The sequence below is a fragment of the Kogia breviceps genome, chromosome 1 (genome assembly GCF_026419965.1).
Source record: "Kogia breviceps isolate mKogBre1 chromosome 1, mKogBre1 haplotype 1, whole genome shotgun sequence".
Classification (NCBI taxonomy): domain Eukaryota; kingdom Metazoa; phylum Chordata; class Mammalia; order Artiodactyla; family Physeteridae; genus Kogia; species Kogia breviceps.
This window is the reverse complement of record NC_081310.1, coordinates 85,288,644-85,316,600: the sequence shown is the minus strand read 5'-3', so window position 1 is coordinate 85,316,600 and position 27,957 is coordinate 85,288,644. Positions and strand designations below refer to the sequence as shown.

Here is a 27,957-nt window from a genome sequence, read left to right as displayed (position 1 = left end):
TAAGATTGTAGCCAAAGAGTCATGTGATCTTTGTTTTTAAAAATTTGAAAGGAACTCACTGGATGTCAACGATTTTATTAATCAAGAATGTTCTGTTTTTTTAAGTACTGATAGAATTTTTTAATGTATTGGTTTACGTACTAAATCTTTAGTACGAGATTTTTTAATTTTTAGCATTTGTAGTTCCAATTCCATTAAACAAATATTTATTATCTTCCATATACAAATAATTCATTCTGTGAAACTTATTTTCAGTTCAACATTCTAGAAATGAAACCTTATTTTTTACTTAAACTTATTCTACAAAGGAAATACAGCAGTTACCCTAATTTTAATAAATGCTGAAAGCTTTGTAAAATTTTTCTTTGTGCACTAAATGATTTTTGGCCCATACCCAGCAACTGTGATGAATGTAATAATGAAAGAACATTTTGAAAGCAGACCCGATATATTAAGTATTTATTGAGCTTCTATCATAGGCTCAGTATTGTGCTTTCTCTATATTGTTTTTCTGTGACAGTCACGCTGTTTTCTTTATATAATTAAAAGTGGAGATGTGGAGTTCATATACAGTCCAGTTCCTTCACAACTGTACAGGAGGTTATAATAAGAAGAAATATAGTAAATCCGTAGAAGGAGGGGTTAGCTACTATTTTCTTCTTAAGGTTGTGACACAAGCTGACAAAAGCCAGGGAATTCACAGCTGGGTGGTGGCACAAAGTACCAGACCTTCTAAAAACAATTAGGCCCAGCAGGGTTTCCCTAATGGCTTCCTTGTTAAGCCTCTGGGGCCAGCTGATCTGAAGCCCTCTTGACATGTCTCCTCTCTGAGCTCTGAATGCTTGTGCTTTTTGTCATTTTGTCTTGATACAAGTATTTTCCTGTAGTTGGAATTCTTTTGAATTCATTCAGTCTCCCAGAATATTTTCTGACTCTGTCTGGAGAGAATAATGTCTTCTAGCAAATTTGTACTCATTTGCCTTGAATTTTAGCATCCATGGAGCTTCCTACAACTGTTCCTTCCCCTTTATCACACCTCCTTTTAAAAAAATGCTCTGTTCCAGGTTATGAGTTTATTTCATTGGCTCATTTCAGGCCTATAAGAACAGAGGGTAAAGGGACATTTCTATTTATTTTGCTACCATAGCTGTTTCTATCAGGATGGATTTCAACCACTGGAGTTGGTGTATTTAAATAAGTAGGAATAAAATAATGGAGAAATGGTAATATATGTACAGAAAGGTAAATGTTGATATGCCTATTCTGTTCTGAGGATGGACGTGTCCTTTTTAGTTATCCAAAGCCTTTATTCTTATCTGTTCAAAGTCTCCATGCTTTGCCGAATTGTTACTCATTTATTGGCCTCTGCCAGAGGACGGGGAGGTGGGCAGATAATCCATAGGGACAGCCAGAAGATTTTGAGATAGGTAGGAAAATAATCCTAATTTATTAATTGGGTCATTTGACTATGTCATTAGTCTGTTAATGGCCACTGTTAGTGAATAAATCTTAATACTTAATTCAGAAGAAAACAGCATTTGAGACATTCTTCAAGTTGCTTTTTAAATGAGAGTAGCCTTTCTATTCTATTAAAATGTCCGTTTTTAGTCAGAGGTTAATGGCTCACTTTTCCTTCAGTCTAGGGGGATATTTCATTTCCCTTCTCTCCTCATCCTTTTAATATTTAGCAGAATTTATTTGATACCTTTCTCACATGTCTCATTCATTCGTTGTCTCTTTCTTATTTTCTGTAACCAGCACTATTTTGACCTTATGATCTGTTTAGAATCACTCTTCTTTATTGTTGTCTCCAATTTTTGTACCCCCATTAACTTGGACTTAGAGAAACTTGGCCTGCAGTGAACCTTAATTTATTCTCCTTAATTTCTGACCCTATAGAAAGAAAACGGTGGTGTGTTACTGCCATCTAATGGAGAGAAAGAGAACTGCAGTGGGAAACTGCATTTAGGGCAGGGTTTTCTGAAGGATTTCTGATACAATCCTTAGCAAGAAAATGATGACACAGCAGTTGCCATCTTGAAATCGAACCTTTCCTGCGGAGAGGGTGATTTGCAACCTAATATAACCATCGTCACGAGGCCTCTGGACTATGGCTGGATCATGTCGTTTAGAATCTGAAATTTTAATGAATGTGCTGGCAACAGATCATTGAGACAGGCATCTCATTTTGTCACGTTCTTACCCATTCAGTTATTTTGTCAGGGGGCCTTAACATTTTAAGTATCAACTAATACATAGTTTTAACTTTTGAAAATATCTGAAGATTGTATGTAATACAGGTGCCTATCGGTAGTGCTTTAGTAATTTATATTATACCAGAAAGATTTTATTAAAATTTCTGGATGTATTGCAGTAGCCAATATAAGCTGCATGCCCTCCTGAAGATTGGTTTACTCTGAAATGTAACTTTAAATAAACATTATTCCAGGAAAACCAGTGTTTCTGCTTGAGTCAATTAGTTTTGAAAATCACCTCCCTTCGTAAAAAAACACTTTTCTGGGCTTCCCTGGTGGCGCAGTGGTTGAGAGTCTGCCTGCCGATGCAGGGGACACGGGTTCGTGCCCCGGTCCGGGAAGATCCCACATGCCGCGGAGCGGCTGGGCCCGTGAGCCATGGCCGCTGAGCCTGTGCGTCCCGAGCCTGCGCTCCGCAAAGGGAGAGGCCACAACAGTGAGAGGCCCGTGTACCGCAAAAAAAAAAAACCACTTCTGCTATAGCAGAGAGGGTCAAAAGTTTCATTTGCAATCACCGTTGATGAAATGTGTAAACAAACCACAATTGAACATAACCAGCAGACATGACCTTAATTTTTTTTCTGAGTTCACCTTTAGAGCCCTCCTGTTATGTTTTCCTTCCCAAATAAAACAGGACCACACTGAAGCTCTCCTCTTCCGTTTCCTCGCCCGTCTTCTTCCTGAGTAGGCAATTGTTACATTTGTCCTTGTCCCTGACTAGGCATCAGAGTTGTGGCTTTGCTTTTGTTTTTACCCTTGTTTGTTATTTATACAGATGCCCCCAGCCCATCCATGGGATGTGATGCTGCAATCTGTGATGAATCTAAGTTTTTTAAACCTCTACCAGGTGATTTTGATACCCAGCCAGGGCTGAAAACCACCACTGGAAGCAACTGTTTAGAAACGCACAAATAAATTCATTTGAGTTTCTAGAAGAAGGCTATAGTGTTGAGTCTTTCACTATCAAAGTCTTAATTTCCATTGAACATTTATATAAACTGCCCCCCAGTGGTACAAGTGCTTATTGTTTTTTTCCCATCTGTGTTAACCGAAAAGGAAGTTTGCATTGAGAAATATTCACCTCCCCAACATCACCAGAGCAATTAATTGTTTTCAGAATTCAGGTTGAACACGTTTACAAGAGCCCAGGGTTTGTTGAGTGTTGGATTTTGACCCTGTGAAAGGCCAAGATGTAAGTAATGAGAATAGACTCTTGGCTACATACCAGGTGTGCTCCTAAACAAATGCTTTTCATGTACATTATCTTGCTTTAATCCTCCACAACTCAGTGAACCAGGTAGCCTCATTTTTCAGATAAAGACACTGGGTCAGTCACATAGTAAGTGGTAGCCCAGATTGCAGCCCAGGTCTAATTCTAGAGTGGCTCTTAATTGTTGTACGTAGACAGGCATACCTCATATTATTGCACTTTAATGCACTTCACAGATACTGCGATTTTTACAAGTTGAAGGTTTATGGCAACCTTGCATGAAGCAAGTCTATTGGTGTCATTTTTCCAACAACATCCTCTCACCTCCTGTCTCTGTGTCACATTTTGGTAATTCTCATAGTATTTCAAACTTGTTCATTATTATATTTGTGATGGTGATCTGTGATCAGTAATGTTTGATGTTACTCTTGTAATTGGGGGCACCATGAACAATGCCCATATAAGATGATGGGCTTAATCAATAAATGTTGTGTGTGTACTAACTGCTCCACTGGCTAGCCATTTCCCCCAACCCCTGCTCGGGCATCCCAATTCCCTGAGACACAGCAATATTGAAATTAGGCCTATTGGTAACCCTACAATGACGTCTAAGTGTTCAAGTGAAAGGAAGAGTCTCTCACTTTAAGTCAAAAGCTAGAAATGGGGCTTCCCTGGTGGCGCAGTGGTTGGGAGTCTGCCTGCCGACGCAGGGGACACGGGTTCGTGCCCAGGTCCGGGAAGATCCCACATGCCGCGGAGCGGCTGGGCCCATGAGCCATGGCCACTGAGCCTGCGCGTCCGGAGCCTGTGCTTTGCAACGGGAGAGGTCACAGCAGTGAGAGGCTCACATACCACACACACACAAAAAAGCTAGAAATGATTAAGCTTAGTGAGGAAGGCACGCCTAAAGCCAAGACAGGCTGAAATCTAGGCCTCTTGCACCAAAAAGTTTTAGCCAAGTTATGAATGCAAAGGAAAAGTTCTTGAAGGAAATTAAAAGTGCTACTCCAGTGAACACAAGAATGATGAGAAAGCAGAACAGCCTTATTGCTGACATGGAGAAAGTTTGAGTGGTCTGGATAGAAGGTCAAACCAGCCACAATATTCCCATAAGCCAAAGTCTAATCCAGAGCAAAGCCCTAACTCTCTTCACTTCTGTGAAGGCTGAGAGATGTGAAGAAGCTGCAAAATAAAAGTTTGAAGCTAGCAGAGGTTGGTTCATGAGGTTTAAGGAAAGAAGCCATCTCTATAACATCAAAGTACAAGGTGAAGCAGCAAGTGCTGAGTAGAAGCTATAGCAAGTTATCCAGAAGATCCAGCAAAGATCATTAATGAAGGTGGCTACACTAAACAGATTTTCAGTGTAGACAAAACAGCCTTCTATTGGAAGAAGATGCCATCTAGGACTTCCATAGCTAGAGAAGAGAAGTCAATGCCTGGCTTCAGAGCTTCAAAGGACAGGCTGACTCTTGTTAGGGGCTAATGCACCTGGTGACTTGAAGCTGATGCTCATTTACCATTCCAAAAACCCTAGGGCCCTTAAGAATTATGCTAAATCAACTGTGCCTGTGCTCTATCAATGGAACAACAAAGCCTGGACGACAGCACATCTGTTGACAAAGCCCACTGTTGAGACCTACTGCTCAGGAGAAAAGATTCCTTTCAAAATATTACTGCACATTGACAATGAACCTGGTCACCCAAGAGCTCTAATGGAGATGTACAACGAGATTACTGTTGTTTTCATGCCTGCTAGCACAACATCCACTCTGCAGCCCATGGATCAAGGAGTAATTTCAACTTTCAAGTCTTAGCCTTTAAGAAATACATTTCATAAGGCTCTAGCTGTTGTAGATAGTGATTCCTCTGATGGATCTGGGCAAAGGAAATTGAAAACCTTGTGGAAAGGATTTACCATTCTGGTTACCATTAAGAACATTTGTGGTTCATGGGAAGAGATCAAAATATCAACATTAACAGGTGTTTGGGAGAAGTTGATTGGAACCCTCACGGATGACTTGGAAGGGCTCAAGACTTCAGTGGAGGAAGTAACTGCAGGTGTGGTGGAAATAGCAAGAGAACTAGAATTGGAAGTGGAGCCTGAATATATGACTGAATTGCTATAATCTCATGATAAAACTTAAATGGATGAGGAGATGCTTCTTATGGATGAACAGAGATGTAGATGTTTCTTCTACCCCTGGTGAAGAAACTGTGACAGTTGTTGAAAGGACAACAGAGGATTTGGACTATTACATAAACTTAGTTGATAAACCAACAGCAGGGTTTGAGAGGATTGACTCCAGTTTTGAAAGAAGGTCTATTGTGGGTAAAATGCTATCAGCATTGCAGCATTGCAGGCTACAGAGAAATCATTCATGATAGGAAGAGTCTTACTTTAAGAAATTGCCACCACCATCCCGAGCTTCAGTAGTCACCACCTGATCAGTCAGCACCATCAATAATGAGCCAAGGGCTTCCCTGGTGGCGCAGTGGTTGAGTGTCCGCCTGCCGATGCAGGGGACGCGAGTTCGTGTCCCGGTCCGGGAAGATCCCACATGCCGCGGAGCAGCTGGGCCCGTGAGCCATGGCCTCTGAGCCTGCGCGTCCGGAGCCTGTGCTCCGCAACGGGAGAGGCCACAACAGTGAGAGGCCCGTGTACCAAAAAAATAAAAATAAAAATAAAAAATAATGAGCCAAGACCCTCCACCAGCAAAGATTATGTACAACTCACTGAAGGCTCAGACACTGGTTAGCACTTTTTGGCAATATAGTGTTTTTTTAAGCATTTTTAAAAATTTATTTATTTTTGGCTGCACTGCATCTTTGTTGCTGCACGCGGGTTTTCTCTAGTTGCAGTGAGCCGGGGCTACTCTTCACGGTGGTCCTCAGTCTTATCATTGTGGTGGCTTCTCTCGTTGCAGAGCTCAGGCTCTAAGCACTCAGGCTTCAGTAGTTATGGCATGTGGGCTCAGTAGTTGCAGCTTGCAGGCTCAGTAGTTGTGGCACATGGGCTCAGTAGTTGCAGCTCACGGGCTCTAGAGTGCAGGCTCAGTAGTTGTGGCACTTGGGCTCAGTAGTTGCGGTTCGTGGGCCCTAGAGCACAGGCTCAGTAGTTGTGGCACGTGGGCTCAGTAGTTGTGGCTCGTGTGCTCCAGAGCGCAGGATCAGTAGTTGTGGCACACAGGCTTAGTTGCTCTGCAGCGTGTGGGATCTTCCCGGACCAGGGCTCGAACCTGTGTCCCTTGCATTGGCAGGTGGATTCTTAACCACTGACCTACCAGGGAAGCCCCGGCAGGTGAATTCTTAACCAGATTCCTTGCCACCAGGGAAGTCCCGTCTTGCACTTTTTAATAAATAATTTTTCATAAGCAGTACAACCTGGCTGAACTATCCCAAAACAGAGGGATTATAGTTAGTGAAAAGCTTACTCTAGTTGTAAAAACATACAGGCTCGTGAAAAACTTTTTAATATGCATAAAAGAAAAAAGGTGCAAATCTGGTCTTCAAGCAGCTCCCTAATGCTCTTAGAATATCAAAAGATTGCTCACCACAGAGCATGTCCAAGGCAGGCCTCCCAGCCCAGCCCCAGGCCCTGCACCAGCAGCCTCCCTGGGCCGCCCCCTCCACCCGGAGCCCTCCTCCTTCGTCTTCACTCTCCCTATCCCTTCCTTCCCCGACTCCTTAAACCAAGAGCGTTTGCACCTTAATTGTGTGGCTCAGTGGGTGGACTGACACTTGGGGGAAGGATTGATTCCTCTTATATCCCTGCAGCTGGCGTCGTGGTTGAATGGATCTCATGGCCCATAGAGAACCACCTCTTAGTGTGGTGATCATTCACCCTTTCAGAGACACTGGACAGAAAAAGATTCCCACACCATAAAAAAAAGCACAGTTAGGAGATTTCAAGGAAGGTCATTAAAGTTTACACCAAGGAAGCAACAGAACACAGAGTTCAGAGGAATAGATACTGGGCTGATACAGAGGAGGGGAAGTGGTTTGGTTTGGTTTCTGATCAAGGACCATTAAGTGTAAGGAGCTGCTTGCTGCCCCTCCCCTTTGTGGCCCATCTTCTCTGTGGCTGCCTGTTATGTGAGCAGAGCCAGGGTCTGGTGGCCTCAGGGACACGATGAGGGTCTCCCAGGGTCTCAGCTTCCACACTGACAGGTGTGATAAACCAAATGAGGAATCCAGGTCCACCTCCCCTCAGGGGTGAGTGGGCCAGGCCCCAACCAGCACAGGGTGAGGGCACCTGGCCTGGAAAAGGGGTTGGAAAGATAGGCCCATCTTCATTGTCACCAGGGGCTGAGGGGCCACACAGCGAGGACAAAGAGCACCGGCCTTGGAGTCAGGCAGACATGTTTGGGGTCTAGTTCAGCCTCTTAGCTCAGGTGTCTTAGATCACTATCTTCACCAATATGAGCCTCTGTGACCTCACTTGTAAACAGGTGAAAACGCTTTCCTTGCAGTGCCATTATGAGGAAGAATATCCTGTTTGTCAAGCACATGGTGGAGGGTCCATAAACAGTTGTCATTATTATTAGCTAATTTTATTAGACCATCTTGACCAAAAGGGGATGGTGGCCTTCTAGGTAACCAGTAGGGCCGGTGGTGTAGCTCTTTGCTGTCCACAGATTTTGTTACCCAATTAGTACCCACAGTAACGTGTTGCTATAGAATCTCACCTCCTGCCCTGTGGTCTCCAGCACAGAGACCCTCAGAGCTGGCTGCACAGCAGGAGAAACCGAGGACCTTACACTCATGTAAACAGACGCCCACTTTTGTGATTCAGAGGGCCTGTGGGTGGAGCCTGGGCTTCTAATCCCTGGACCCATCCATGGACGTGATCCACTGAAGTTCGCCAAGGCCTGAAGTCCGAGGCCCCAGAACACCCACCTCATCATAGAAACAATCACAGTCCACAGTCACCCTCGGGGTCCATCACCACCACCTTCCTCAGAGGCATCTCCACATCAGACTGATCTGGAATCCCTGCTTGGTGTGGTGACTCCAGTGTACACCCATGTATACCTGTGCTCTGCAGGGCAAACATGCTGCCCACACAAGCGGGATGTGCCCATGCCAGCCTCCTCTACCTTTCCCTCCTCTCTTCGTCTATGATTGGGCACAGACTCCAGAATGTCCCACTTACACCATTCATCACTGCAAAACCCTCATTGTGCAGCACATGCATTTAAAATCCAAAATAGATTTCAACTGTCCTCCCAATAAATTTCATTCTTTAAAAAACCATAATGAAACATTAAAATGGACTTGTGGTTGCCAAGGGGGTAGGGGTGGGGGAGGGAAGGATTGAGAGTTTGGGATAAGCAGATGCAAACTTTTTTTTTTTTTTTTTTGGCCATGCAGCATGGCTTGTCGGATCTTAGTTCCCCAACCAGGGATTGAACCTGGGCCCACGGCAGTGAAAGCACCAAGTCCTAACCACTGGACCGCCAGGGAATTCCCAGATGCAAACTATATAGAATGGGTAAACAACAAAGTCCTACCGTATAGCACAGGGAGCTGTAGTCAATGCCCTGTGATAACCCATAATGGAAAAGAATATGAAAAAGAATGTATATATGTATAACTGAATCACTTTGCTGTACAGTAGAAATTAACACAACATTGTAAATCAACTATACTTCAATAAAATAAATTTTTTTTAAAAAATAGTAGGCTATTTTCTTTGTGGACATTGGGCAGCTTTACTAAGCAATCTGAAGTTACCTTAGAAGAAATTTCCTAACTGAATATCGCATATTCCCATAGTATGAGTGTTTCCGGATTTTACTGAAAAACTTCATTGTATTCATGTTTTGGATGGTCACGGAAAACTGCTGGTATGAAATAAGACATGGCTGAGGTTGTTCTGTTGTTTTTAAGTAACACACATCAGCAAGAAGACAGAACTTTCACAGAGAAAGGAGGGGTTGGCAGTATTTGAAGGATAGTGCTCAGAATTGTTTAAGCAACAGGCCACTCAGGCAGCCCACCTGGTCACCACTCTGCCGGAGGGGCTGCTATGCCCCCAGCCCAGCCCTTGAACACTGCATGGACCAGTTTAAGGCCCTTCAACGGCACATTTATGCTACTGCAGGAAGGCACACAGTTCCCTGCCTCTGGCCTGTGCTTCTCACAGACATGGAGAAAGGTTTGGTCTCCTTATGCATTAATAAATAAGGAAAACGCTTTCCTTAGTGGCTGTTCCAGGAATTGAGTGTTCCTTGCCATCCTCTACAGGATTCACCATCTGCTCCCCCAAATTCTTCTGGAAAGAGCATCGTAAGCATGTCATCCTAACAGTGACACCATGGAGAAGAGGGAGGCACCCTCTTCCATTTCCTGCCCCTTATGCCCACTCCTGCACCCTCCGTGGGGCCCACACAACCAAGCCACCATAGGGACATCTGTTTCCTGTGTCGCTTTCTGCAAGACAGGGACCAACCTCAAGAGACAGTGGCATCCTCAAGGAGTCGATGGGCCCTGTAGGTGTGGTCCTGAGGCTTTCCTCTGATTGCCCAGGCGGGTGGGGGTGGGGGTCACACAGCGGGGCCTCACACTTCAGCTTTTGGTCTGAGTTACACAATTTCCAGGTTTCCATGCAGTTTCCTCCTCCTCAGCCCTGAACTGTTTACACAGCAACTCTTATCCACAGAGCATCCACACGATGACTTTCCTCTGTTTGGAAGATATGGGATGGCTGTGTCCCAAGTTTTTCCTATTGAGGACCCTTTTCAATAGGGGACAGATGCAGCCTATCTGATGATCAAGAAGTACAAGGTTGCCTTTGTGATTCCGTTAACACCCCCCGTCCAATAAACAGTCTTCTGATGAATAATGGCCCTTCCTTTTCCTTCCCCACAGGTCCATCACCTGATAATGATGTAAACATGGCAGAAGCAACCACGCCCCTTCCAGAAACCCCAGGGCTCATTTGGGGAAATACTTTCATCATTAAAGTCTTTGAGAGATTGCTACTTATTTCTTAAACTTACCTGATTTTTTTCCCAGAGGTAATTTAATCCTGCATTAAGGAGAAGCTCACCCCAAAATGGTCCTCCTTAATTTTAAACCCATCTTTCCTTACCCCTTTCCCCCATAATCATTCAAGTCTTTCCTTGAAATGACGCAGGTGCCAAAGCATAATTACCTCTCAAGCATAGTTTTAGAACTTATTTATTTCAAACATTTACAATTTTCACTTTAAATGCAAAGTAGCTGGTAAAAAGAGAAAACATTGAAACACATCATACTGACCCTTTGCCCCATATACAGACATCATCAGCCTTTGGTATTTGCTTTCAGGTAATTAAGTAAAAAAATAAAAACAAAAACTTAAAACTATTATTTTTCTCCAGAAAAAAAAACAATGTAAAGTTGAGGTATTCTATTTAATGGATGTGTGATCTCCATCCAAATATGGTTTCTCTATTAATGAACAGCCTTGCTACATGCTATTCCAATCCTTTCCTTCTGAAGTAGACCTGCATTTGAGCATATGTTCATACAACTGACAATGTTCCTTAATAATCATTAAGGTTGCCATAGAAACTCACTGGCACTGGGGCCGGGCTACACCAAGGACACGATGCTAGAAGGACCTTTCGGGGATGCTCAGGAGTGTCTGGCACAGAAGCTGAGCTAGCTGGGCTCCCTTTCAGCAACAGCCCCACTGCCAACTGCTGCATGGAAGGCTGGGATCCAGGCTCATGCTCCCAAGGACCACCAGTTGCCCCTGCTTCTCCAAATTAAGATAAATTTCTCACCAACTCCTCCCCCAACTGGGTCAATCTTAAGTGCCTTTGATGAAGCGATATAGCTCAGCACTAAAGCAGCCAGGCAAGACATTTCTGAACATTCTGCAGGAAACCCACAAACCATGACCACTCCCAGCCTGCCCTGCTCAGCTCTGTTCACCACCAGGTGGGCTCCCAATCCATTCCAGCATCAGATTCCACCCCTTGTAATGGTGTTTCCTTCCCTTGGGGGCAGCTGGGTAATGGCGGACACTCGGGGTGAGCCAAGAGCCTAGCCAACAAACTGCAAGGGCAAGGCTCCATCAGGGCAAAGAGCTCTCAGAGTCACCAAGGGCTTTGTAGACACATTCAATGCTACCTCCTCGACCTTTTTTTTAAAATTAATGCTACAAAAATTAATGACCACTTTGAGACCTTGATCTAGCATATTTTCAACTTTTCCCACCCAGCAGGAGAAGTTGCCCATCTTTAACAAAAATTGTCACTGTGCTAACATTTCACATCTGGCTGTGTAGCAGATTGCTACAGATATTAGGTGAGTTGCATCACTGTTGAGGATAAAAGGCAGTACATGTGCTGCAGAAACACAGGTAAGAATGACCTGTGGAATGAAACACACATTCACTGAACACACATTCAAGGACAGAGAAAGCTTAGGGTGTATACCTGTGTACACTGAGCAAGGCCTACAACCCAGAGAAGACAAATATTTTTCCTTCATCTATACTAGCTTATAAAAAAATAAAGGGAAAAAAACCCCTCTTCAATAAAAAAAAAAAATGCAGTTCCGTTCCAATAATAATGAAAGCAATAACAATTTGGAGATCAAAGCTGCCTAGCTCTCAGCAATCATGAGCTATCTGGATTTCACATCTTCCACTAGCACCGCTCTGCCTGGCTCTGGTAATATTACACGTGGGTAAAACTCTGTCAAGAGTTAAAGAACCGTGGGCACAGAATCACCCTATCTCATGCAGATTCTCATTTTTTATATTTCCCTTTAACAGCATTTTTGCTGTTTTCAGTCAAGGAAAATTTAGAGAAAAACAAAACAAAACAAACCCACCTGCCTCACTTTTGTCAAGTTAAGATTAGTTGCCAAAAGCAGCAACAGGGTCTGAAATTTACAGCCAAAGCCAGCAATGAAAATCACTGCGTAGTCCAACATCATAACAGTTTGAACCTGGCAAACGGTAAATAAAACATGGTCATTTCCATCCTTTCCCCACCTCTCTGGTGCTGGTGGTTATTTTTCTAAAAGGGGAGACTACTAGAAAATTTTGTGGTCTGATAAATTTTTAGTGGTGGTTACACGACTGATTTTAATCACAGCTTCATTCTGGGACATCCCAGAATACTTGAGGGTGCTTGTTTGGGTAACCACTAACATCACTGAGTTTTCAAAGCCCAGACAGAAAAGTGAACTGAAGTGGTTAGTGCAGTGTCACGGCTAGACATTTACTCAGTGCTTCAATACTAGCCGAACTGAATCACATTCAAGGAGCTAACTAAAGAGAGGAAGGCACCAAGTTTAGGGATTTTTTTTTTTTTTTTTTTAATGAACCTCCTCTGATACCCAAGGGCTCGTGGCTTTCAGGGGTGGGGATTTTCAGCTGACCTGCTGGGTAATCGTGGGAGGCTTGCTTCCCAGCACTGTGAAACGGAGCTGGACACCGTTTCCTTCTCAGCCACCTGGGGGAGTAGTAACAAGCTGCTTTTCCGCTAAATTAGAGAAGAGGCAGACTTTTTTTTTTTTCACTTTTTAAGGCAAAAACAAAATTTAGAATGAAACCAGAGTCTCTTCTCTAATAGGACAAAATCTCCTTTTCTCCTCCTTTTTCACTTGACTCAGTTTTGTACTAAACAAAGCTATTGTGCTTTCCCCCTATTATTGCTATACTGACACTCAGCTGATACTGGATCTTCCACCCTCTGAAGATAAAACAGTCAGCAGTTTTTTAAAAACCAAATTAAAATCCATTCTTGCCAGGTTCTTTTGTCTTTTCACATAAATATTATCTTCCCTGGTTACTCAGGCTCAGCTGAAACCAAAATAAACAAAGCTGGAATAAGGCAGCTTTGATTTCACCACTGGCAGAAGCCCTCCCTAATGCCGGTTCTCATTTTAGAGGGCTAAGGGAGGGGGAGAATGGAGAATGGTGGTTTGCAGAGGCCGCTGTCCCCCTCAGCAATGCTATGACAGACAAGCATGGAGACCCTGTCCCCACCACCACTCCTTCCCCGCGGCTTCTTTCCTGAAGTCCTGGGATCCAAAAAGGGAAATCGAGCCAGTGCAGTTGCTTCTGGATTCAGCAAGTGCCTAGGACTATCGTTCACATTTAGAAAAATGCTAGTGAGGAACTAATTATAATTCCATTTCAAACCATCAGGCCCTGAGATACTATCACCCCCGCTCTCAGCTGTTCAGTGAAGAAAAGCAGGTGAGACTTTCTCCCAGCCACGGTGGTTTAAGAAAAGCCAATCTCAGGCCTAGAAAAACTGAATTGCGAAGGCACTTGGGTTTCAAGAAGCTAGAAGATGAAACTGTGCGGTGGGCCAAGAGATAAGCGACTCTGGGAGTCTTTGGCTGGACATTCATCCCACCGGCCTGAGGGTGCAGCTCCTGGAGGTGGGTCGGGGTGCGCGGGCGGCCAGCAACTTGTCCATACCAAGCCCAGTGGGGAGTCTGAGGCCTGTGCAGCCACCAGGCTCTGCCCACCTGAGTGTCCGGTAGAGTCTTGACACCCCTCTCTTCACGGGGGCCTGAGTTCACTCTAAGCCCTATAAGCAGGGCATTTGGAGAAGAGTGGTTCAAAAACTCAACCACCTCTTCCTTCTGAACAGACGCAGCAAACCTTCTTTTCACCCAGCACAGAACTTTCTGCGAGGCCCTTCTGTAGAGGTGAAGCCAGAGGCCCCGAGTACCTGAGATGAGTTGGCATGGCAGTGAAGATCATCTTTTGCTAAGCCAGTTTGTGCTTCAGCATCCACACAGTCCAGGGGGCCTGACACCCCAGGCTGCCAGGTGCCACCCGGCCAGCCAGCTATCTGGGGAAGAAGTAGTCTCTGTTGCTGACGTCATAAGGGCTCTGAGGGCCACTGGCATCTGGTCGGCTAGTCCTCGAGGTATTGTCAGACCCGAGGCTGCTGGGGGACACCGGCGGGGAGATGAGGGGGACAAGCACTGGGGTGGGCTTGGGCCTCTCAGGGACCAGCTGTCCCAAAGCATACGGTGGGTGCACACTCGTCTTGCCTTCTTTCAGAGCCTGCAGCTTCCCCGTCTTCTTGAACCTTCACACAGACACACAAACACAAACCACGCAAATGTTGAGTTCCCTCTGTGATAAATCCACGAGAAAAACACCAACAGCTGGCTGCCCTGGTGGCCTGGTACTCCTGGGTTTCAGCTCCAAAAAGTGATAACTATTTATTCATTGGCTGTTTATTGTTACCAGGAGTTACACAATCCTCTGAAGAGTCATCAGAAATATCCCAAGAGGGCTTCCCTGGTGGCGCAGTGGTTAAGAATCCACTTGCCAATGCAGGGGACACGGGTTCAAGCCCTAGTGCAGGTAGATCCCACATGCCGTGGAGCAACTAAGCCCGTGTGCCACAACTACTGAGCCTGCACTCTACAGTCCGCAAGCCACAACTACTGAGCCCCTGTGCCACAACTGCTGAAGTCCACACACCTAGAGCCCGTGCTCCGCAACAAGAGAAGCCACCATAATGACAAGCCTGCACACCGCAACAAATAGTAGTCCCCGCTTGCTGCAACTAGAGAAAGCCCGCACACAGCAACGAAGACCCAACACAGCCATAAATAAATAAATAAATAAATAAATAAAATACCCCAAGAGAATAGGTATGTGTTGTGGGTCCAGTTTACCAATGGGGAAACTGAGGCTTTGAGAGTGTGGCTTTGAGTGCCCCTTTATAGCACCGAGAATTTAGTTTGTCCTGCTCCAGAGGCTACCCAGAGGGGCCCCTCAGTCAAACTAACACTGGCCAAAGGTGGAGAATTGGCAGCTGCCTTTAATGGCAAGGAAAAGGCTATACTGCTCCCTCAGCAGCCCTCCTGCTCCTCTTGCTTCCAATATTCCCAGAGTCTCCAATTCTCCCTACACCTCTGGGTCCCCTCACACCATGCTGGCACGTTCTCACAGACTCGGCCGTGGGCACCACTTGGGCACAAGTGACTCATCTGACAGGAAAGTCAATGTTAAACAGGAAGGAGATAGACATCTCTCTGATCATAGCTTCGTTCACCCTGCTCCATTCTGGGCCCAAAGCCAGGGCTCAGTAACTGAGAAAAGTCACTTGACAGCCCAGAGAAAGATGAGATGGTGATAGCAATCTTCAAAGGTACAGTCAGGTCTCCTCCCTGAAGGGGCCCTTCTGTCGGGTGGGGCAGCTCATCTCCCCCTCCTGCTTCCCACTTTGTCGTCTACTAACTTATTGCCCACTGACCTCAAAGTGGGAGCAAGGTGGTCTCCCTCAATTCTACCAAATGTCAGCTACTCCAGGAAGGGCTGGGAGGGAAGAGGGGAAACCAATGTCAAAAACAAGGTTTGGGGATTTTCCTTAGGTTTCTTTTTATATCGACAGGCTATTCCTGTCCTTGTTATGATAAATAATTGATAGTTGGCTCCAAATCTGCCATTGGCTCTTAGCCTGTTATCCAAATGGAATAAACAATCTGCAGAATGTGACTTAGGCTTCACCATTCAGGCACTGCACAGGAAGGGAACACAGCAGGGGTGCTTACTGGAGCTACACTGGGTCCCTGGGTGGAATCCTCCTCCCGCATGAGAGAACTGAGGATAGAGTCATTACGCTCTGGATTTCAAAATATTCAGATCCTTTGACCCAAGAATTCCACTTCTGGGAATATACCCTCAGGAAAGAGCATAGCTACGGAAAAAGCTTTATGCACAAAGATGTTCAACACAGTGTTGTTCACAAAAGCAAAACAACAACCCAAATGCCCAGTAATAGGAGGTTGGTTAAGTGATCTTGGGTATTATAGCCACCTAATGGAGGAGTGATGAAAGTGAGGTTTACAAAGAATTTGTAATAATGGGAAGAAGTGCTTATGTTATATAACTGATACTAAACTTAAAAGGCAGGATTCAGAGCTATAGAGACCGAATAATCATGGCTACATAAAAACAAACAAGAAACTATGCAGAGGAAAAAGACTCAGAGGAAATTCATCTAAATATAAAGTGTTCATGAACTGGGTGTCAATTGCATGGGGTATCTTCAACTTTGTGGAAATTCATAGCACTATACACTTATGACATTTGCACTTTCCTATATGTTTGTTAGACTTCGATCACATTTACATTTTAAAAATTAACAGTGGCTGTCTTTGCATAATGTGTCATTTTTCTCCCTTCTTTCTATTTGTCAGTATTTAGCAAGTTACCAATTTTTAGCAAATAATCATGTATCACAATTTTTTACAAGTCTCTCTATTGATGTTACCTAACCAATATGGAAAGCAGGCTCTGTCCTCAGTTTTTTTCCAAAGCAATCGGATGGGTAACTGAGAAAGATGAGCCTTCCTTCTTTTGAAAAATTTTGAGGGGTGAATGAGATTTTTCGGCAAATCACTAAGCTCAAAGGGGACTTTGGGGCTTCCCTGGTGGCGCAGTGGTTGAGAGTCCGCCTGCCGATGCAGGAGACACGGGTTCGTGCCCTGGTCCGGGAAGATCCCACATGCCGCGGAGCAACTAAGCCCGTGAGCCATGGCCGCTGAGCCTGTGCGTCCGGAGCCTGTGCTCCGCAACGGGAGACGCCACAACAGTGAGAGGCCCGCATACCGCAAAAAAAAAAAAAAAAAAAAAAAAAAAGGGGACTTTGAAACCCCAGGGCCTGGGGTATAACCACACTTGGCACTGCCCCGCCCTGGGCAGGGGTCTGAGCAGGGCCTGGGGGCTGGAGAGGGTGCAGGGCGGGTAGAAGGAACAAAGAGCTGAGCTGTCAGACTTCATTTGCACCTCAGCCGCCACCTTTTACCTATTTTACATACTTGGGCTTCGTAATGTTTTGCTTAAAGAAAAGGTTCTGCAGCTAAAAGCAATTTTTAAAAACACTTATAATATCCCTTGACCATAGAAGTGGGAGAGTGTGATTTTAAAATATTGAAATGAGGGATTCCCTTAACCACTTCCCAGTGGTTAAGACTCTGCGCTTCCACTGCAGGGGGCACAGAACTGAGATCCTGCATGCCGCGTGGTGTGGCCAGAAAAAAAATTTGAAATGAGACAATACATTCAGTACAAAATGATTTAAATCATAGGCATACATATAGGAAGTCCTCACCTAATAGTGTTAGCCATTCTAGATAAATGTGCAAAAAAGCAATTCTCTGCTATGAGAATCCTATTTTCTCAGTGCCTGACAGCCTAAAAGAAAGAGAAGCAGTGGGGCACAGGGAGAAGGGTGGGGAGAATTGGCCCCTGTAAGTTATAACATCCACTTAAGAAGATGGTACACCTTTTTCAACAGCACATTTAAATTTTAAAAAATTGTCACTGATGTTGCTGGAAAAATATTTAGGAAAATACTATGTTTTGCTTGAGACACAAAATAAATGTACTAAAAATAAAAAGATGGTGTCACAGGTGGGCAGGCTTTACTTCCTCTGCCTGCCTCTCATTCTGTCCACTGTAATCTGGCCATCCCAACTGTAAAGTGGCCCAACCATTTTGGCACCCCAGGCTCCCACATCATCTCTACATTTATACTCTTGTCTTGACATGGGGGACTTTGGGAGTAGCGCGGTTTTTCATTACTTGAAATAACTGGCCTCTTTCCAGATAAATTTGCCTTATGTGAGAGAAAATGGAAACTCACCAGGCTAGGAAATAAATTACTGATATGTTCTCTGCACAAGGCACTGTGCCTTCGGGGACTCTGGTTGTGTAGCAACCAGCCAGTATACAAGCACCATCAGCACATTAGCAAACTAAGTCTGTGATGAGCGCTGTGGCCAATTCCCAGCCTAACGCTTCTCTCTTAGGGGTTAACAGCACACCAAGGTGGCGCTGCTTGTTAGCAGGGCCACTGGCCAACACTAGACTGATAGGACCAACTGGGCCCACCTCTTAGCTGACAGCAGGCTGGTGCACTGGGCAGGGACTCTCAGGACACAAGTTCTAGGCCTGTCTCTGCTATTAATAAGTTGTGTGTCCTTGGGCAAGTCATCTTACCTTTCAGGACTGTTTTCTCATTTGTAAAATTAAAGAGTTTGACTAAATGACCCGTAAGGCCCTATCCAAAAAAACACAAGCTTTGGGTTTGAATCTTGGCCTTATCCTTACTAGCTGTAATCACTCCACCTCTTTCAGCTTTCATTTCCTCATCTGTCAAGTGGAAATCACGATATTTACTCCATAGGGTCTGTGGTAGGTTATGAGAAAGGCCTTTTGAAGCCCTAATGGTATAGAAATAGAAAGAGAACACAGAAGTATGTGTCTGAGGTGAGGCAATGGATCCCTTAGAAGGCAGTAGGAAGACCTCGGAAAGTTGCCACGGCCCCTCTCTGACCCAAAGGTATAAAAGACAGTGAGTTCTTGGTTCCTCCAAGGAGTTACCTCCACTCTTAAGGAAACTTATCTTCTGCACACCCTTTGGACAGCTTGCTCACTACTTCATTGGAAAATCAAAGGAAAACAACCCGAACACAGCTTGAGTTGTCATCTTGCTCATCTTCCAACCCAGACCACCTTGGTGGGTGAGCTACTTCAGGGTCACCGTGAGAATCCAATGAGCTGTAACATGTGGAAAAGCTCTCTGCCAAGGTCTTACCCCTCCTTCCCAAGCACTCTCAAAGACCACCTCTCACAAACACCAGGTAGAGTCCTTCAAAGTTACACACAAGGGAAGAGACAGGAAAAACACAGTGAAGTTTCTCCTCTACTTATATTATTGTAATTAACCACCATCCAAAGTCAGAGCCCAGACTGATTTCCTTTAGGGCTTCAGCATATGCAAAATTACCAGTTCCTGCAGTAAAATCATGAACATAGGAAGTTTTTTTTATTGCCCATTCATTGGGAGCACTGTTACATGATCTCTCTGCAAGCTTGGGAACGAATGACAAAACCAATGACCGAATGGAGAGAGGGACTCGGATGAAATGGGCATGGACGTTACAGTGACCAGGGCGCCAACCGAGCCCTCACCTGTGGTGTTTCCTCACCATGACTGGACGAGGGCACTAGGACAGGGCATTTAAAGGTGATCCATTAGGTCTGCTTAGTTGGAGACATGGAATATTCCCAAGAATGTCTAGCTAGGCACTTCAGAGTTACCAGTGCACATACCCCTGGTGTGGTGCTTCTCTCGTGGTATTTTACCGATTTTAGTACGTGGCTCTTGGAGGAAAGGGAGGGTCATATTCGCACTGCAATCCCAGAGCCTAAGGGGTTTCTTCAGTGTCTAACGCACACTTCTCCCTCTGGTGCTCACAGCCAGGTTTTCCTGCTTCTTTTCCTCCCTGTCAGGCCACTCCTTCTCAGCCCCTTTCTCATCGCCTCCTCTACACAATTTTTCAATTGTATTCCACAGGTTATGTTGTTGGCCCCATCCTCTCCCATGGCCTCAACTACCATCTGCCTGCTGCCAGTGATCTGAATTACCTCCAAAACTTGTCCACTCGGGGTTTCCCCAGTGGTGCCAACATGTAATCATCACTTTTCACTCAGCTGTTCTGCCTCCAGTGTTTTCCAGTCTTCATGGACGACACCCACCATCTGCCCAATTGCTTAAGCCAGAAACTTGAGGGTCAGACTTGACTCCTCCCTCTCCTCCATTCTTCTCTTCTGAGCTGTCTTCAAATCTTGTCAATTCTACCTCTAAAATACACCTTGAATCCATTCATGGCTCTCCAACCCACTGCCAGCATCCTAGCCCTGGCAAAGCTAGATCAGAAACATGGCAACACCACAGGACCACCCCCCGGGCCCATCTCACCTCAGGACGATGCCGATACAGAGGAGCGTCCCAAAGGCCAGGCTTCCTCCAGCCACCAGGAATGTGGGCAGTGGTACCAAAGTAGAATCTTGCACTAGAAAAAAAAAAGAAAAAAAGGAATAGAAAGAAGAGGAGAAGGAAGAGGAGCAGAGGAAAGAAGGGAAAAAAAAACCACTCAGCAGGTGCTGTCAAAAGCTCAAAAGAACCTCACCCCTGTAGGAGGAAACAGCTCTGCATTAACCAGCAGGCCACTCGACGAGCTTGCCAGTTTTCTGGCCAAAGCCACCTCTATAGGGGTCACCCCCAGCACAACCTGACAGACCCCAGGATTCCACCACTTGGCAAGAGATACACCTCAAGCTCAGAGCTTCTGAGCGCCTGCGGCCAGCCACAGACTCCCACTCACTTTCAAAGTGGCTTTTCTAGTGGCATTCAGCCTGCCCCACAAGGCACAGAGGGAGTGCCAGAAACAGAGGCTTGGGGGACCTCATTGACGGCAGCATCACCGACGACAATGTCATGGAGGCTCAGGTGCTTTAAATCAAGTGTTCAGGTGCAGTTTTCCCCAGTGGGGTGTCACCTCTTGCCTGTCTCCCCACTTGGTACTCAAGCCCCAGCCATATGAACTTCATTCCATCTTCCTCATGCCACGTTCCCTCTCCTCCCAGAGCTCTTCCCACATGTCCTCTTCTCCCCCAGAATGCTCGTCCACCTTCACTGCACCTCTTTGCTCTCTGGTCCCTCCTGGACCTTTGAGTCTCACATAAGGTGATGTCATTTCCTTTGAGAAGTGACCCTGCTCCAAGCTGGCTCTGTGCCCTTCCTGGTTACTCCTCCACCTCCAGGCTGAGCTCCCTGAAAGCGGGGACCACATGTGTCTTTTTCTCAACTGCTCCCAATGGCTCGTGCGGTGCCTTGAACAAAGCAGGCTCACCAATATTTCATTGAATGAATAAAAGAACAAACTAGCTTCACAAGCAGCCACGTCCTCCCACAGAAAGCTCCTTCCCATGACTGCCAGAGAGAGACCCTGGACTAGACAGAGAGTACATCTGTCTACCATCATTCTCTCCTGCTGGAAATGCAGATAATTGCAGTCTCATGGACTTGGGATTCAGGCCCTTCCACCCCAAACAGTACCCAGTGCTGCTGAAGATGTCACCTGCCAGTCACCACTTCGAGTGCCCAGAGGATGCAGGCTTTGCCTTGAGCCCCAACTGGTACTGGGCACTGACCACAAGGACGGGTCTCTCCTAGTACGTCCTACGTCTCTTGGCAGAGACAGCCATTTCATGTATGCTTGGCTGACTCGTTTACTAATATTTCATCACCTTTTGTATTTGTTCCTTCATTAACTCAACAAATATTTATTGAGTGTCTATCGTGTGCCAGGCTTTGTTCTAAGCCTTGGGGATACAGAGAATTGGATGACAGAAAGGCTCCTGGCTTCCCGGATCTTACATTCTAATCGAGGGAGACAGACAAATACGTATGTCATATGATGTCAGCAGTGACAAGGGCAATGATGGAAAACAAAGCACAGGAAGGAAAGAGTGACAGCAGGGGGTTCTGTCAGATTGGGTGGTGGGGAAAGGCCTCCCTGAGGAGGGGGCATTTGAGCAGAGGCCTGGATGAAGGGGCTGGCCGAGTGGAGGTCGGGGGAAGAGCATCCAAGGCAGAGCAAGCAGCAGACGCGAAGGCCATGCGGTAGAGCATGTGTGGAAGAGTGAGGACGGCAGAGTGAGTGAGAGGGAGAAAGGAGGAGGCGAGGTCTAAAGATTGGGGGCCTGACCCCACGGAGACTTGGGCCTTTCTTAGGTCTTTGGCTTTTACTCCAGGAGAGAAGATGGTGTTGAGCCAAGAAGAGCTTGGATTTGTGTTTTAAGAATCATTCTGGGGACCTCCCTGGTGGCACAGTGGTTAAGAATCTGCCTGCCGATGCAGGTGACACGGGTTCAAGCCCTGGTCCGGGAAGATCCCACATGCCACGGAGCAACTAAGCCCATGTGCCACAACTACTGAGCCTGCGCTCTAGAGCCTGTGAGCCACAACTACTGAAGCCCGTGCACCGCAACGAAGAGTAGCCCCTGCTCACCACAACTAGAGAAAGCCCATGCGCAGCAACGAAGACCCAACGCAGCCAAAAATAAATAATAAATAAAATAAATAAATTAAAAAAAAAAAAAAGAATCATTCTGGCTGGTGGCTGGAAAAGAGTCTATTGGGGATTAAGACTAAAAGCCAGCATATCAGCAGGAAGCTCTTGAAGTCCTACAGGAGGAAAGACAGCAGTGACTGGACCGAGTGTCGGCAGTGGAGGAGGTGAGAAGTGGTCAGCTCCTGGACATGCCTCAAGATACAACTGGCAGGACCTGCTGAGGGACTGGACATGGGATGAGAGATAGAAGAGGAAGCATGTCTAATTCCCTGGCCCCAGCAACCCAAGGATGTGGTGTCAGTTCCTGAGATGAGGAAGAAGGACAAGAACAGATTTGGGTTGAAGAGGCGGGGAGGCACCAAGCATTCTCTTTGAGACACATTCAGTTTGAGATTTTTAGTAGGTATCCAGGTGGACGCGTCACCTAGGCAGTTGGATACACGAGTCTGGATCTTAGTGGAAAGGTCAGAGATGGGGCTATAAGTTTGGGAGTCATGAGCCCATAGATGGTCTTTAAAGACATGGGGCTGAATGAGATAGATCATCAGTGAGAGTGGATGGAGAAGACTCCAAGGTCCTTCCTCCACAGCAGCCCCTGAACTGCTGTCCCAACCTCCTGCCATTCCACCCATATCATTTAAGGCTCATTTCAAATGGCACCTCCTCCATGAACTTTCTCTGATTCTCCCAATGGACATGTTCTCTCAAGTCTCTAAATCCCACTTTGCTTTAACTAGGGCGCTCTTTTGGCCAGTCTCACACTCTGCTCTCTGTTAGTTACTACTTTACCCTTTACCAGAGCCTGCTTCCTGGATGGTAGACTCCTGGAGAGCAGGGATGGGTTCAATTCCCTCTGAGTCCCCAGCTGTGCAAGCAGAGCTTAGCCCCAGGTGTTTAGTAGGTCCCCCCCAGGTGCACTGCACTAGGTAGGGCTTTGCAACTGGGATGACAGAGCATGGGCGTCCAGCATCAGGTGCAGCAGGAATCTGCCCAGGTAAAGGTACGGAGGCCAAGGCCTTCCTCAGAAAGCCCAAGAGCCATCAGATGGATCTACTCAGCTACTGAGCCTCCAGAGTCTGGAACCCATGAGTCCCATATATATAGTAAAAAAAAAAAAAACAGGACCTGGGATCTTTCTTTTTTCTTTCTTTTTTGGCTGGGATCTTTCCTGATGAGAATGTTACTAAGTTTTCCTGGTCTCACAGGTATAGGGAATCAGAACCATTGAAATCAAGGGTTTCCGAAACAAAGATTTATTCCATTCCTCAAAATGTATTCCATTTCAGACTCCAATAATTTTGTTGGTAGCTCATTCATTTGTATTCTGGGCCAATTGTGAAGTATTTTATTGATTTATCCCACTCTCCTTATGGTCTCTTCACTATATCATAGCTAACAATATCAAACTTGGAGATATAAAGTAACAAAAAAGAATATTTCTGCCATTGATCCTTTTCATTAAGCAGACTGGTCCTCTGCCAATATTTCCAAAAAGAAAAGGACTTTCTGCAGAGACAAGTTCTTTTGCATCCCGTACGCCATAGAAATACAAAAATATCCAGTCCTTACCTGGGAGGCTTGTTGCATTTGCAGAATCTTCGGAGAAAATATTTTCATTATCTTCATTAGTAGTAGGTGCCTAAAAGAGACATTCCTGACTGTAAGCCTGTTTCTGCAGATTCCACCATCATTCAGGACCCAGCTCAGGTGCCACCTCCTCTTTAACCCCTTGCCTGATCCACCCAAGGCATTCCTTTCTCTATCTCATGGACCTCTCCATGTCTGTCCCGTCAATCTCAACTTTTGCACAATTATTTGTATCTAACAGCTTGCCTACTCAGGGTGGGGATTTCTTCCCATCTGCCTCTCTACCAGGAGCTTAAGGGCACAGCACCTTCCACAGAGGAGAATCAATAGATACCCTGAAGCAGCAGTTGTATTACAGGTCCGGTCCCAGGGTGTGGATTCCACCAGTTACTAGGAAAAGCACAGGCTAGAACTTTGGATCCACCACTTACTAGCTATGCAACCTTGGGCAAGTTTCTTAACCCACGTGGGCATCACTTTTCCTCCCTTGTAGGCACAACCATCCTGACACCCAAATCTTGGTTATCACAAGGATGAAATGAGTTAGCAAACACCAGGCTCAGAGCCTAGCATGGCGTTGCAAGTTCTCAACGTCAGTTCTCTTCACGCCCCAGCCCCACAGGCGTGGGCTTCACCCTGGAGCTGCTTCCACTGGTGCCTGGACAGTCCTGCATCCAATATAGCCAAGGTGCAGGACCCCTGGCTCCTTCCCTGTACTGCCCAGCTCCAGGAGTGGCTGAGCCTCCCAGCTTAGCATTTAGGGAATTAAGGACCAGGAGAGGAGTTGTAGTTGGATGGGAAATTGGATTACTCAAGGATTTGTTGAGCAGCTTCAGAAGTAATCCTCTTTCCAAAAATTATGACACCAGGAGTCCACAGGGGAAGAGCTCAGAAAAACTGAATCTGAGTCACAAGCTAAGCTGTTAGTGGTGCCCAGAGGTTCAGAGATGAAACAGCAGGCACCAGACACAGAGCAGCTCAGTGAGCTAGGCTGGCACCGCTCCACACTTTCCATGGCCCACATCCCCGGGACGAGAACTGCTCTTACCCTGCTTTACAGAGGTGTGAAAAGGACAGGCAAGTTGCCCGCAGCAATGTTTCTAGTAAGTGGCAGAGCTGGGATTTAAACCAATTTCTTCCTGATGCCAGCCCACAACCCTTAACACTAGGTGCTGCTGCTGTGACCCTTTGACAAGAACATGAGCTCACCTGCGTGGAGGGGGGCAGCTCAGTCTCAGCTGGAGAACTCTTGGATTCTGTGGATAGAAGAGTCATTATTAATGATTCATGGATGCTGAAAGTCCTATCTGATGGAATAACATTCATCACAATGAATTTCATGCTGGAAACAAACAAATATCCAACCCTAAAGGACTAGCTATATAAATTATGATATAGCCACATATTATAATAGCCTTTAAAAATATTTTAGAAAACAGCTAAGAATATGCTATGTTTTATGAAAAATGCAAGACAAGAAAAGGGCCATAGAGTTTGATCCAGAGCTTCTAAAGAAACACATTTATATCATTTTTCATTATATGTTATATGACATATTGTAATATATATTCACACAGAGAAAAAATAGTTGGAAGGATACACAGCACTAGATATAAACACCATTAACATTTTAATTTCCTTTACGCACATTTTTGCAATAAAAAATATTTATTTAAAAACAGATTCTAGGGACGTCCCTGGTGGTCCAGCGGTTAAGACTCCGCACTCCCAACGCAGGGGTCCCCGTTTCGATCCCTGGTCAGGGAACTAGATACCGCATGCCGCAACTAAGACCCGGCGCAGCCAAATAAATACATACTTTTAAAACAATAAATATAAACAACAGATTCTCACCTGCCTGGGTGGGCTTAATACACTTTGCCCGAGAAGGGAGGTGGACTGGGCAGCCTCCCAGGCCCCTCTCCCTCCATGGGAACCACGTTTCTGCAGAAACCCGCAAGGCTGCAGAAGGCCAAGTATCAAAGCGAGAGTGCTGACACAAGGCCAGGCTCAGCGGCAAACGTGGGCCCGAGGGACCAGGCGCTGAACCCTGACAGGCAATGTGTGGAATGCTCTGCAGTTTAAAATATTTTCTCTTCAGTTCATCGTTTCTCCATCAAGAAATTAAAAATACCACAGAACCGGTTTACACAAAGATGCCGAGCCTCCCTGAGCCAGGAGTTGGACTAGCAAGGGGTTGGAGGAGAGGGTGACCCTACTTCCACTCAGGACAGAATTAATTTCCAGAGGGAGTGTGCTTTCCCAGGAGGGGAGAAAAACCACACACTAGCAGCACTGGAAGGGACGCAAGAGCATGTTCACCCTCCCCATTGTACAGAGAGGAAACAGAGGCCCAGAGAGGGAAAGCAACTTGTCCAAGGTCATACATCAAGTTAGCCCCAAATCAACCTAGTATAAATGGGAGGGACACAGTCTCTTATTCCTGTGCGTTCCTCCCAGACCAGCCTAGCAGAGAACAGTCAGACTCATAGCAGGGGGTGATTGAAGGATTAAAGGAGGGTGCAGGGATACTAGAATGAAAGCTAAAACCAGGAGACAGGGGAAACGCTACATAGGAAATATGGCTGACCATGGATGGTCATTCAGTGCAATGGTTCCTAAACCCAGACATGTTCAGCATCTTGATGGCTTTTTAGGTCCCATCCTTGACCTACGGCCTCAGGATCTCCAGGATGGGATTCAGACATCAGGGTTTTGAAAAGGTTCCCCAAACCCAGAGAGATGTTTCAGGAAGAATGGGAGACCAGTATACTTTCAACCCCCAGCTCTGACTCCTCAACATGGTATGTGGCCCAGAAAAGGATGTTTAACCTTTGGTGGCTCAGATTTCCAGGGATAAACTAGGAATTTTATCTCAAGTAACCCAGGAATGTTACCAGAATGGACAAAATTTTTCTAATGCATAGTAAGATGGTCTTACAAGACTTTTTAAAAAGCTCCCTAGGGACTTCACTGGTGGCACAGTGGTTAAGAATCCACCTGCCAATGCAGGGGACATGGGTTCGATCCCTGGTCTGGGAAGATCCCACATGCCACGGAGCAACTAAGCCAGTGAGCCACAACTACGGAGCCCACATGCTGCAACTACTGAAGCCCGCACACCTAGATCCCATGCCCCACAACAAGAGAAGCCACTGCAATGAAAAGCCCACGCACCACAACGAAGAGTAGCCACTGCTCACCACAACTAGAGAAAGCCTGCACACAGCAACGAAGACCCAACACAGCCAAAAATAATAAAAATTTAAAAATAAATAAATTAAAAATTTTTTTTAAAAAAGCTCCCTAGATGATGATGGGGACCCCTGATTCAGACCATTTGTCCCCTGAGATGGAGCAAATTTTGCATCATTATTACTAATAATCATTTCTATTTTACAGATGAAAAAACTGGGGCTCAGGGTCGGAGGAAATAGGTTAATAATACTAACTGCATAGTAATAGAATATTACTAGTATTTCTAGCACCAACCTTTGTGGAAGCTCGCCCTACTCCAGTTCCAAGTGGTTCTTATTCTATGTGATCCTGAAGCCTCATAGCAATATATGAGGCAGGCACTATTATCTCAGGTTTACAAAGACATGGAGGCTCAGGAAGGCTATAAAACATTAGCAACATCTGTGAGCACATTTTTTTTTTCTGTTTGGACAGAAGTATTTCATATTTCTCCTAAAGTATTTTATATTTCTCAATTCCTCCCTTCAGCTAGCATGTTGGGTTAAAGAGGGGAAGGAACCATCATTCACTGGTCCCCTTGTGCCCCCGTGTGCCCCCCATGTGCCAGGAAGTTACAGGGGTAAGGATAGTGGTGGTGGTAACTAGACAAAACAGCAACAATAACAATGCCTAATATTTATTGAGCACTTACTATGTGCCAGGCACCATTCTACCTACTTTACATGAATTAACTCATTTAATCCTCACAACAGTACTCTGAGATTGGTACCATTTTTATCCCCACTTTACATATGGGGAGAA

General features: G+C 45.6%; 1 protein-coding gene across 1 annotated transcript in view; it reads right to left on the bottom strand.

The window, feature by feature from the left end:
• Nucleotides 1–10,638: 10,638 nt before the first annotated feature.
• IL6R (interleukin 6 receptor) overlaps nt 10,639–27,957 on the bottom strand; it is a 50,465-nt gene continuing 33,146 nt past the window's right edge. The window contains exons 7-10 of the mRNA XM_059038658.2: nt 25,168–25,214; nt 23,941–24,010; nt 20,214–20,307; nt 10,639–14,519 (exon numbers count right to left, since the gene is read on the bottom strand). Coding sequence (XP_058894641.1) covers nt 14,273–14,519; nt 20,214–20,307; nt 23,941–24,010; nt 25,168–25,214 — 458 coding nt within the window. The 3' untranslated portion in view covers nt 10,639–14,272. The remainder of the gene's footprint in view (nt 14,520–20,213; nt 20,308–23,940; nt 24,011–25,167; nt 25,215–27,957) is intronic.